This window comes from Trachemys scripta, chromosome 14 (assembly GCF_013100865.1).
Source record: "Trachemys scripta elegans isolate TJP31775 chromosome 14, CAS_Tse_1.0, whole genome shotgun sequence".
Lineage (NCBI taxonomy): Eukaryota > Metazoa > Chordata > Testudines > Emydidae > Trachemys > Trachemys scripta.
This window is the reverse complement of record NC_048311.1, coordinates 24,702,592-24,714,816: the sequence shown is the minus strand read 5'-3', so window position 1 is coordinate 24,714,816 and position 12,225 is coordinate 24,702,592. Positions and strand designations below refer to the sequence as shown.

Sequence of the window (12,225 nt, the reverse complement as noted above, 5' to 3'; positions counted from 1 at the left end):
TTCCCCTTTTAAAAAATTTTGAAAAGAAAAGTTCTGAGGTTGGCAAAACATCCCATTTTGACATTTTCAAAATTAAAAAGTGTCTCAAAATTTTTGTTTCAGAATTTAAACTAATTTATAGTATTTTTTTTAAAATTGAAATTAAATGTTTCGAATGACCCAATCCATTTTTTTTCTCTTCAAATTTTCATTTCATGATTTTTTATTTATTTATTTTTTTTTTTTACTTTTTGACCGATTCAGGACAGAAAAATATTTTTAAAAAATCTCAAATTTCTGCAAGACAGGAAAACTGTTTCCTACTCAGGTCTAGTGAACATAGAATCATAAGACTGGAAAGGACCTTGACAGGTCACCTAGTCCAGTCCCCTGCACTCATGGTGGGACTAAGTATTAGCTAGACCATCCCTGACAGGTGTTTGTATAGGCTGCTCTTAAAATCTCTAATGATGGAGATTCCACAACTTCCCTAGGCAATTTATTCCTGACACTTAGGAAGATTTTCCTAATGTCCAACCTGAACCTCCCTTGCTGCAATTTAAGCCCAGGTGTGTCTTAATAGAGTTAAGAATGAAATCAGAAGGGAATTAACTATATCACATGTTTGATATAAAAGTGTTTTGTTAGCACTAGCGAAAAGAAATTTATTTTAAACTTGGGGATTTGTGAATGAGCTACATAATCTGCAAACTGACTCATTTTGGACTATTAACCCATTGAAAAGTCAGAAACTACCAATGGACTATCTGACTACAAATAGAAGCCAGTTATAGGAGTGTTTCATCGAAAAACCCAAATTGATTACTACCTTCCTGTAATAATTATGGACTATATTTCAATCACAATATAATCAGCCTCATGCAGGACATAAAGGAAACGGAGTTAATTTTGGCTTTGTACAAGGTAAAATGTGTGTATCACTATTAGGGCCAGCATGGTTAATAAAATAGGAGCAGTGATGGGAGAAAAGTAGCCTTTAAAAATTCATTTTCCAGCTTCATAAATGCCCCTAGAGACAATAAGTGAAAAATAAGACTACAGATGAAAAGAAACAAATCTCTTCACATCATGTGAGAGATTAGAATTGAATCTAGTACGCAGCAATAGAGGTAATAAAACTGCATTTGAATAGATTTTCTCTCTTTTTCAGTTGTCCTTTCCTATTCTCCATGTTATATTTGAAAGTAAATTGATACTTGTGCTACAAAATGAGATTCTGTAAGTGGAACTCTTGCAAATTAATAGAGCAACATTATCCTCTGTTGGAGACAGAATATTGAATCCAACAGAGGATAGCAAGCAAATAGAATTCCTTAGGTCACAAAAGCACATTTGTTGTAACAAATAAGAGGAAAAGCTCCGGTTTATAAAATCTTAGCCAGATTCTTACCCTGAGTTGATGGGATTTGTCCTTAACTACTCACCTCTGCTTGCTCACGCTGGATTCGCTGATTCTCCAAGAAACGCACTCTGTTCCGAGAAAACCTGTTGGAAATGGTACGTTGTCAATAATTGAGTCTTAAACGTCCCAGGTGTATCACTCAAAAAGAAAGTATCATTCATAAGAATCCAGCAGTTACTGCAAAGGTCTGATCCTACAAAAGGATCTAGAAAAGTATTTAACAAGCCCCAGCCAAATGCACATACAGACACTAATGTCCTCAGTAGGAATATTAGAACCAGAACCACAGCTCTGTGTCACTTGACATAAGGAAGAACTACTATGGTAGAGTTATCAAAACCACTAGAGCCATGGTTCCATGCAGCAGGCCAGTAGACTACACACACAGAGACCACTGCCCTTAACTTCACTGGGACTCTGCCCAGAATCTTTGTTGATAATCAGATACAGGAAATGCAACGTGACTTGCCTTAAAGCAGTCATAGTGCCACTCAAATGTATATAAACAGCTGCAACTAGTTAAAACATACCTATATAATTTTTAGCATCTCACATACCTGTGTATTCAAGGGCATACTGGGGATTTCCTATAGCAAATAATAAATCCGTATGTAGCAAATATTAACCAAGCCAGTAGAAACCACTGCAAATAACGTGTATAGCAGCTTTGAGGTACAATGCAACTGCAACCAGAAATGACAGTTAACTATGTATACAGTACTACTGCATGAGAATGCTAAAATAGTCTTTGACCAATTTCACACTTCCATGAGCAATTATTTGCCCTTTCAATCAACAGGTGAACTGTTTCACTGGGGATTTGTTGAGGCATACCCACAAGCTATTATTCATAATTCAGGGGGAAGTTTCAGATTTCCAAGAAAAATGTTAATCATCAGTATTAAGAAGATTCTAGGTCAACATTTGGATAAATAGGATTTACAGAAACCAAAAGGGAAACTCATTTGTATTTTACTAACATTACAAACTTCCTCAGGCAAGAAGTGAAAAACTCTCTTTAAAGAGTGAATTGTAAAACATAACCCGCAGCTACAAACACTAAACTTACGAGTCAACTGAATAAAATATTGTGAAGAATAGCATGAAAGTTTGTGAGACTGACACTGGGAAAATACATTGACAGTTTGGCTGAAGCATTTGGAAGAGGTTTGAAAGAAAAAAAAAAAAAAAAAAAAAAGGAAGGATGGGGCAAGAATGTCGTCGTTTACTGCATACCCACTGGTTCCACTCGTTAGAGCATCTGTGTGACAGAGATAAGACATCTGTGCAAAAACTAAACACAAGTTATACACACTGAAGCATTTGCAAAAGTGATAACACTCTCTGAAGGCTGGTTGTCTTGTTGGAAGGAGACACAAGGCTTGCAATGTAATTGGTAAGTTGTTGCTTCTAATATGGTCATTCTTTACTTCATACGCCATAGTAACTAAGATGTTGCCAGAGCAGTGGTCAGTGCAAAATATAGTCAGTAACCTTCAAGATGCCACTAATGCAACATTTTGATTTTTTAAAATTGCAAAGCTTTCTGTTCACAATACCTCATGGATAGGCCTAAAAGGAAACATACTAGGGGTGAGTATGTATTAACCATGCAGCTGTGTAATACACAACAGAATATTTGTTTCAACTGAGACAGATCCCAGGCTACAGCTGAAGGGATGCTATAATTACTCAGTGTAAAAATCACCATGTTTTTCCAAGTCAGTAAATCCACAATGAAACAGAGACAAGACTACTCTGGCCTTTGGGATGGTGTTCTGCAGAGCTGTTATTTAGAAGTGGGTGTATTGAACAAGCTTGGAATCCTTGAATCTTTAAGTTAAATTACACAGGGATAAAAACATCTGAACCTGCCTGAGCCTTTTCTACACCGCAACTTCCACCAGGGCTACCACCGATGGAGTTGCACCCAATGCGAATTACAGGTCTGGAAACTCCTAGTGTAGACAATGTTGCACGGGAGTACTGACTCCTCCTGATCATGAGAGATCCTACAGCATTCTTTGCGACAGTCTTAAACCTGCTGCCCTGACTAAATGCCATTATAATCAATGAGCCAAGGAGGGCGAGGAATACCTTTAATTGGACCAACTCCTGTTGGTGAGAGAGACAAAGCTTTCGAGCTTACACAGAGCTCTTCTGTGGTCTGGGAAACTAACTCAGAGTGACACTAGTTTCTGCAGCTGTAAACATAGGGACAATGATATTTACTGATTCACCTCACAGGTATTTCAGGTGGATGAATTAACATCACCCATCTCTGCAGAATGCTTTGGTCCTCTGATGAAAAAACACTGTATAAAAAAAAAGCAACCTATTATGTAGTCTGAAAAATGTTTTGGCATTCTTCTGGATAGACTCAGTTAATTATAAAATAATAATAATATCAACAAACAATAATAATAATAATAATAATCCAAATTAAAACCAGAAAATCAAGGAATTTTGAAGTATTAACTGCAAGTGCAAGCCACATGATGCTCATTAACTTCTGCTATTATTTTGAACATGTATATTATTATGATAATTATTTGTATAGCAGTAGTGCCTAAGAATGCCAATCATGAACCCATTGTGCTAGGGGCTGTACAAACACAGAACCAAACATATTCAGGGCACTTTAATGAGAGTCCCAAAGCCAAAACTGTAAGCCAGACTGAGCCATTAAAGATTAATGTAACCAGAATGGGTTCTTGTTTTGTCTTTAACTCCCTCTTTCTCCCCCAAAAAACAAAGTTCATCTATTTTACTTATTAATAGCTTTGTTGCATCATACCCGTTGCTGACTGTCTATATGCTGTCATCCTGGCTACAACCAAAAGCTCACTGTGCAAATTCTCAGAGGTCAGGGTTCTTTTCCAAAGGGAACACATTTTATTTGGATTTTCCTAAGACCCACTACAGGGACAGAACAGCAATACCTGCACAGATTTAACAGCACTAAAAGCAGCTTTTAAGAGCCTCTCAGTTCATGCAGTTAGCAGCTTCAGAGTTTCCACAAAAATTGCTCCTGTATCAGAAAGTCACACAATGGAAAAACAATCTTGTGATATATGCCTGGAGCACACATTCCAAGTGTTACAGCGCTAAGGATTGTGGCGTGAAGATGTTAATCAAAGTTCTTCTGAAATAAACTGGAACCGACAGAAGGCAAACAAGGATGAGGCATTAATTGGAGCTTTCCTCCCCTCCCTTAACCCACTCTGTTCCTCTTCCCTTTCCTGGTCATTGCAACTCCTCTTTATTCTACTCTCCTTCTTTCAGGTCACCCCACTATCCTCTAATATGCCCCCCTTTGCCAGTCCCTCAGCAGTGAGTGACTGAACAGAGTATGTGGCAGGATGGCATGTCTCCAAGGCCTGCCAGAAATTTGTGGTGTCCTGTGAAGTGTTAAATATGCGAGAAGTTGGTCTTCTTGATGACAATCTACTGGTGGGCCATCATAACTGATGGGCCATCATAGCTGATGGATGAAGAAGAGTGTGGTCTCATCAGTGCACTCCACTCTGCCCAGCCCAAAAACCAAAGAGTTCAATGTTCCTTGAAAGGCTTAATTTTCCCTATGTGGGAAGCACAAACCTTCAATTTGTTCCCCAACCCACATGGTGCAGTAGAATGGTTTTTAGAACATAGTCATCTCATCTCTGGTTAGGAAAACCATCCATTCACAGCTAAGACTAATCATATACCAGGATGATCTCTGTTATTTGTTGCTTGGGAAATGCTGAAATTCTGGTATTTTCTAAGCCCTAGTTATCCCACTGATGAAACCAATAAGTAAATAAATGCAGATGTCAACACCTCAAGCATCCAGGATTTCCTTGTGTGAAATAATACCTATTTGTGCCTGCAGTGGGGGTGGGGGGGGGAGTAGAATCACTTGTTTGCTACTGTGGAGAGTCGCATGTGATCCTTTTAAGGAAGCAGGAACTCCACTCTTTGGCCGATGCCTGCAGTAAAACGGTCTGTCTTCCCTAGGAGCATGTGCATGCTGCAGTTAAGCTCAGCACGTGGGTAACCAAAGGAACAAAGAGAGCTCATAATTGACTGAAGCCAAATCCACTGTATCCGAGACCCATGCTAACAGAAGGACTCAGAGTCTGTTTCTTTCCTCTTGCTTTATTATTCCCAGCTACGCTAGTACTTTGGTTTACCCTGCAAGCTGGTATTCTAGGGACCCTTCTACAAATTTTAACCTGTCTGCTGCTTCTCAAGTGCCTGTAGAGACAAGCTCAGCGGATAAATAGAAGTACAACACAAAAAGGAACATGCTGTTCCCTTCTTGTTGATGGAGGATGAAATTCATCTCTCTAAAGACAGCCCGCACCAGTCATATGGACCATTTAAGCCTCAGAGCTCAAGTGGCACTTAAATGGCCCATATGCCTCATGTTAGTCCTCTGCAGAAGGGTGAATTTCACCCTGAAAGAGCAGATTAAACTGCAACAGATATAACAGTTTCCTGCAATATCCTGGACAAACTTGAATTAAGTTATACCTAACTGAATTAAGTATCTTAGGAGTTTGCTGGGGAATTCACAGGGCAGGCAGGGAACTGTGCAGCCTGGAAACACTCCGGTTAGAAGTGATAGAGACGTGTCTCTGCCCAAGGGAGGTGATTGCTGGGAAGCTGGATGCCTGAGAGTGGGTGCCCTTGCTGGACCTTGGAGGGGGAATACAGGTGCAGCTTCCCTGCACTATGACATAAACATCATACTTGAGTGTTAAAAAAAATGTAACAGATTTGGTTGGCCCAGTCAGGAGAACCTGGTACTGAGACCAAAGTGGAAAAGAGAGGTTCTGGTTTCACTAATAAATTTACCTTTCATGGCCCAGGAGGACGTTATTCAAATCTTCATTCGCTTGTATTAATTCAGCTATCACATCTTCATTCTCCACTGCCACCAGCAGTTCCACGATCCTTTCCTGCATCACCCGACATATCTTGTACAGTTTCTTTCCAGGAAAAAAAACAAAATCATCATCATTGTGGTTTCTCACATTTGTCAGTTTGAGAGGAGAATTATAGAACTTTTGGGTGCTGGAGATGCAAGGGTAATGCACAGTCTAATTCACATGACCACATACAGTTTAAAGGGTGAGCCCCAAATCCCTTATATTTGATTCTCAAGTCCCTTTCTGGCAAACTTCCTACAAAATGCGGCTGATAATTGCTATCACCATGACCAGCACTCCTACCCCAACTCATAACCCAGCCTCATTTCTGGAAAGTCATCCTCTTCCATAAAGAGAAAGTCACTTACTTTATAATAACTAGAGGTTCGGTCCCTATTCATGTTCCACTGTGGGTATGCATGGGTTCTACGTGCCTGGAGCCAGAGAATTTCGAAAGCAGTGTCCATTAGCCTGCACATCTGCCCTGGTTTACTCGTGCCTCTGACTGAGGAGATAAAGGGCGGGGTGGACCAACCGCCTTTCCAGTTCCTTCTTCACTGCAAATCAGAGAAGATCTGAAGCGCAGTGAAAGGAGGTCAAGTATCAGAGGGTAGCCGTGTTAGCCTGTATCCACAAAAACAACAAGGAGTCCGGTGGCTTTAAAGACTAACAGATTTATTTGGGCATAAGCTTTCATGGGTAAAAAACCCCTGCATCTGAACAAGTGGGTTTTTTACCAACAAAAGCTTATACCCAAATAAATCTGTTAGTCTTTAAAGTGCCACCGGACTCCTTGTTGTTTTAATGGAAGGAGGTCAAGGTAGTGGAATACAGATAAGGACCACACATCTCCAAGAACCTCCAGTTACTATAAGGCAAGTAACTTTCTCTTCTTTTTCGAGTGCTAGTCCCTATATGTATTCCAATGTGGGTGACTGACAAGTAGTTCTTAAATAGGAGGAGGGTGTGAGGTAATAGATGGCAGAGCTGTATGAAGGACTGCTATTCCAAAAGATGCAGCCGTAGAGGAGTCCTGTACCCATGCAGAGTGTCTCACAAACACATGGACTGAGCTCCGCGTAGCTGTCTCACAAATATCAAGAAGAGGCACTCCTCGAAGCAGTACTGTAGACACTGCTTGCTCTCTTGTGGAAAGAGACAATTAGGCAGCTGATAGCAGAGCAAAACACAGCCCCAGATCCGTTTTGAGATTCTTTCAGCGGATATAACCAGACCCGTTCCAATATGGCGACAAATAGTCTATGGGATTTCCCGAGTGTTTTCATTGTCTGCAGGTAAAAGGCTGCGGCTCATCCAATGTCAAGAGAATGGAACCTCCTTTCTTCTGAGGATGGATGAGGATTTGGGAAGAACACTGGTAAGTGGATAGACTGGTTCAGGTGAAACTCATACTACTGTGGAGCCGGTGAATTTAGTGTGTAAACATAATGAAACCTTGTCCTTAGGCACTATAGTGTAAGGGGGATCTGCCATCAACGCCCCAAGTTCACCAGCCTTCCTGGCTGAGGTGGTGGCTACCAGGAATGCAACCTTCATGGATAGGAGAGACATGGAGCAGGAGGCTAATTATTCAAAAGGAGGCCTAGTGAGAGAACAAGGTGCAAATCCCATTGAAGAGTAGGCTTTTTTATAGGTGCAAAAAGTTCTGATTAGGCCTTTCCAGAATTTGCTAGTCAGAGGGTGCGTGAAGATTGAGTAGCCCTGTGTAGGCAGATGGTATGCACTGATGGCTGCCATGTGGACCCGTAAGGAATGGATGAGCAAGCCTGCTGTCTTCAAGGAAAGAATGTAATCCAGAATGAGAGGAATATCTGTGGCTTCTGGAGAAATACGCCTTTGATACACCCAAACAGAGAAATGTTTACACGTGGCTAGATAACATCTCCTAGTGGACTCCTTCCAACTGCTAGAAAGGATGTTCTATACAGCTTCAGAACACAATTGCTCTAAGGACAAAACTAGGCTCTGAGATGAAGCGCCCGTGGGTTGGGATGCCTGATTTTGCTGTTCCCTTGAGTCAGGAGATCAGGAAATGTAGGAATAATGATTGGTGCTCGAGATGACACGCATAGGAGGTTTAGAAACCTCAACTGTCTGGGCCAGTTGGGGCATTGAGAATAGTGCGTGCTCTGTGCTGCCAAATCTTCCACAAGACTCGAGGCAGGGGTAGTAGTGGAGGGAAGGCATAGTTCAGATGATCTGACCATGGAAGAAGTAGAGTGTTGCTCTGTGAGTGGTGACCCAGGGCTCCTCCAGAACAGTATATGTTGCATTTCCTGTTTGGGAGAAAAACAGGTCCTTGGTGGGGCATTCCCCACAGAGCAAAAATATTGTTTACCAGTGTCGTGATGCTCCCACTCGTGATTGACCACAAAGTAGCTGCTGAGAGAGCCACTCTCAGCACATTCTGGTTTCCTGGGAGGTAGACGCCCAACAGGGTAATCTGATTGTTGACGCACCAGTTCCACAGACTCAACGTTTCTGCACCCAGGGGGACGGATCGCATTTTTCCCTGTTCGTTATGTAAGAGTTGATTGTGATGTTGTCTGACATAATGAAGGCACCGTGACCTTGAGTGAACAGGAGAAAGGTTTCACAAGCCCTTCAAACTGCTCATGGCTCTTGATGTACATCCTGGACATTTGAGATGTCCAGGTGCCCTGCACTGTACGGTTGTCCACGTGAGCACCTCAACCTAACAGGGATGCATTGCCAGTGATCATCCTGTCTGTGTGGAAGCAAGAAAGGAAACATGGATGCAAACCTGATGGGGATTCTTCCACCATGATAGGGCCAATATCAAGGCAAAGAAGTTTCGCGCCCTAGGCGAAACTTCCACTTTGCGCCCCCTCCCCCCGCCCTGCGGCAGCTCCCCATCCCCCCCACCCTGAGGCGCCACCCCCCCGCGACATCTTCCCCCCCCCCACCCCGGGGAGCCGTGTGGCAGCTCCCCACCCCAGCTCATCTCTGCTCTGCCTCCTCCCCGAGCACGCCGCCCATGCTCTAATTCTCCTCCCCTCCCAGGCTTGTGGCGCCAAACAGCTGATTGGCGCCGCGAGCCTGGGAGGCGAGAGAAGTGGAGTGGCCGCTGCGCTGGGAGAGGGAGATTGAGCCGCACGTGTCAGCGCGCCGCCGGCAGCCCAGCCCAGGAATGCTGTAAAAAAAAAAAAAAAAAAAAAATTGGGGGCACCACTTTTTGGCGCCCCCAAATCTTGGCGCCGTAGGCAACTGCCTAGTTTGTCTTAATGGTAGCACCGGCCCTGGGTGGGAACAATCACTAGGGTGCTCATTGATTGCTGGTTTGGCGAGTACACCCTAACCCTAAGCCTCTGGGACTCTGGACATACTAAATTCTCTTGGGCTGAGCTACTGGTCAGTTTAGGCTGGCCTGGATCTGACTTCTTCAAAGATCATTTGGAGGAAGACTTGGCCTCATGTTTATGAGAATGCTCCCTGCTTTCCCAACAAGACCCCTTGAGGGATCTGTGGGGGTAGACACCTTTGCTCCTGATTTGGACCTCATGGCAGGAGGTGCACTCCTTACTATGTCAGGCCAATGTATAAGTGGGGAGGATCCCCTGGCCTGGGTTAAATTGTGGCCTCATGCACTTTTCCATTAGGCTTCCATAGGCAAAGTTCCCACCCTTCTTGGGTATGGCTGGGGAACAAACAGCAGATACTGCACCTTGCTGGGATCCTTCTCAGCCAGCAACAACCACCCATGCTAACCGAGAAGGAACGCAGGCAGGAAGCATAAAATTTGAAGCCCAGAGTCCTGGGCCTAGTCCAGTACCCAAACGGAGCCTGGAGGGTTTTGTTGTAAAACTGGCCCATTTTTGCTTCAAAAGCGTGTATACCCAACTACGTGTCTCAGGGTGAAATTCACCTCTGTTCAGAATTGCAGCACAAGGACGATGCAACACTGTAAGTCCTAATCAAGTCCTGGAAACTGGGCTCTAATCAATGTATAGGTAATCAGCCCAGAGGTGATTTTCGACCTGCTAACAAAGGGAAATTCTACTAGAATTTAGACGCAGCCCTTTTAATGTCTGATCTCAATCACAAATTTGCCAGATTTTGCTCAGGAAAAGATGCATGCACTCTAGACACCATGAAACTAGAGCTGTTTATTATGCATTCCAAGAGCCAGATCATCAGCTGGTGTAAAAACAGTGATGTCAATAGACCTGTGACAGTTTACATCAGCTGAGGAATTGGCCTCACATTCCAGTGTTCCCACGAGGGGTCTTTATCTAGGAGCTTTGTTTGTTCCCTACTCTTACTGGCTGCGAGAGTTGATACAAGAACTTGAACTGCTCTATTAACTACTACTACTACTTATTTCAGACAGTTTAATATTTTGGGGGTTATTGTTTTCAGGTGTCTTAGGTCTTGTCTACAATGGGGTTTTCAGCCACAGATGCATCTATGCAAGTGCAAACCCTGAGTGGAGATACGCCACACCGGTGTAAGCCGGGACTTGCATTGCTGTACTTGGCCCATTATTAAATTTCAGTTAATCTGACTAGCCTGGATCTCTGGTGACACATGGTTAAAAAAAATTCTCCCTTTAAGTCCTAAAGCATGCAACTCTTTCAGCAAAGGATTCTGTTCTACACCAATTGCAATGAAACTACTACTGTACAAGGACACAGTCCCTTGAACTGAGTGACCTAGGCTGAGATGCAAAGAAAAGAACATATTTCATTCTTGTAAAAGCAACTCGCATTTGTTTCGCTAGCCACTTTGTGCGGTGATAAGGATCTCAGGGTGTTGCAGGAAGGAACAGAAAATACAGTCATAAAACACATATAAAAGGAATGAGCTTCTACTCACTTCTTCATGAATGGTGAAATTCACTCCCTGCCCCTTCCCCGACCAATAATTTAACTATTTGAGTGCCAGCAGGCAGATCTGCTGGCACTTCCTCAGACTTTGTGATGGCATTCTTCCTTTTACAAAATATACTTCCAAAACTTAACAGAAATCGATTTAAAATAGGCAGAGACATTCTAATAATCTTTTGCAAGGGTCTTTGCCCAAGGTTTTCAAAGAACTAATTAAATTAGACACCGTGGCCTCGATCACGGGCACCGGCCAAACAGAGCTGAGTGGATGCAGTTCAAGAGGAGGATTCTGTGAAGAGGTGACCACTGGATCCTGGAGCCAGTCTAATGCTCGCCCATCTGCCTCTGGCCTTGAAGGTCCATGGTAGCAGCTAGGGAGCAACAGGGCCGGGCATGTCCCGACCTTATCTTCTTTCCCCACGGTAACATGTATCACACCAGGGGTCAGGAAGGGAGCTGCTGGTTCTATGCCACTCAAGGATTCCCCTGCACAGAGGAAATCTTCCACTGGCTGGTTAAAACAGCAGGAAGGCTACTTTGCACCTCGAGAGCAGCAGAACCAAGAGTACATCTACACGGCAAGCAGAAACTCAAAGCAGCGAGTCTCAGAGCCTGGGCCTATGGTCTTCAGAGCCTAGGGTTCAGAGCCCAAGCTCCAGTCCCAGCCCAAATATCTAGACAGCTATTTCTAGCACTGTGGACAAGCCCCGATCTGTAAGTCTGGGCTCTGTGACGTGGATTTCTGCTTGCCTTGTAGCTGTACCCCAAGTGTCTAGCCACATTCCTGTGAGGCTGGGAAGCATTGTAATATCCATTCTGCAGCTGGGTAAACTGAAGCACAAAGAGAGGTCATATTACTCATTCAAGGTCACATGGTGAAACCGGAAATGAATCCAGAAGGCCTGACTCTCATTGCCTTGCCGTATCCCTAGACCACACTCCACCGTCGCTAGAACCTCAGTGCAGATTGCTGCTCCCGTGTACAATAAGTGTGGGACTCGAGGGCTAAACCATTGCGGATACAGTTTTGTAGGCCTCA

The 12,225-nt window shown here is 43.4% G+C and overlaps 1 protein-coding gene and 1 long non-coding RNA gene across 5 annotated transcripts in view; one reads left to right on the top strand and one right to left on the bottom strand.

Annotated features, from left to right (window-relative positions):
- TOM1L1 (target of myb1 like 1 membrane trafficking protein) overlaps positions 1–12,225 on the bottom strand; it is a 39,102-nt gene that overhangs the window by 8,218 nt on the left and 18,659 nt on the right. For 3 of the 4 annotated variants that reach the window (XM_034790308.1, XM_034790307.1, XM_034790306.1), the window contains exons 8-10: positions 6,245–6,378; positions 3,643–3,717; positions 1,425–1,485 (exon numbers count right to left, since the gene is read on the bottom strand). In XM_034790308.1, the coding sequence (XP_034646199.1) occupies positions 1,425–1,485; positions 3,643–3,717; positions 6,245–6,378 (270 nt within the window). The remainder of the gene's footprint in view (positions 1–1,424; positions 1,486–3,642; positions 3,718–6,244; positions 6,379–12,225) is intronic. The other variant, XM_034790309.1, reaches the window with a different exon arrangement.
- The window catches only part of LOC117887651, a 46,408-nt gene continuing 36,916 nt past the window's right edge, over positions 2,734–12,225 (top strand). Inside the window, exons 1-2 of the long non-coding RNA XR_004648181.1 lie at positions 2,734–2,798; positions 7,614–7,696. This is a non-coding gene — a long non-coding RNA (uncharacterized LOC117887651). The remainder of the gene's footprint in view (positions 2,799–7,613; positions 7,697–12,225) is intronic.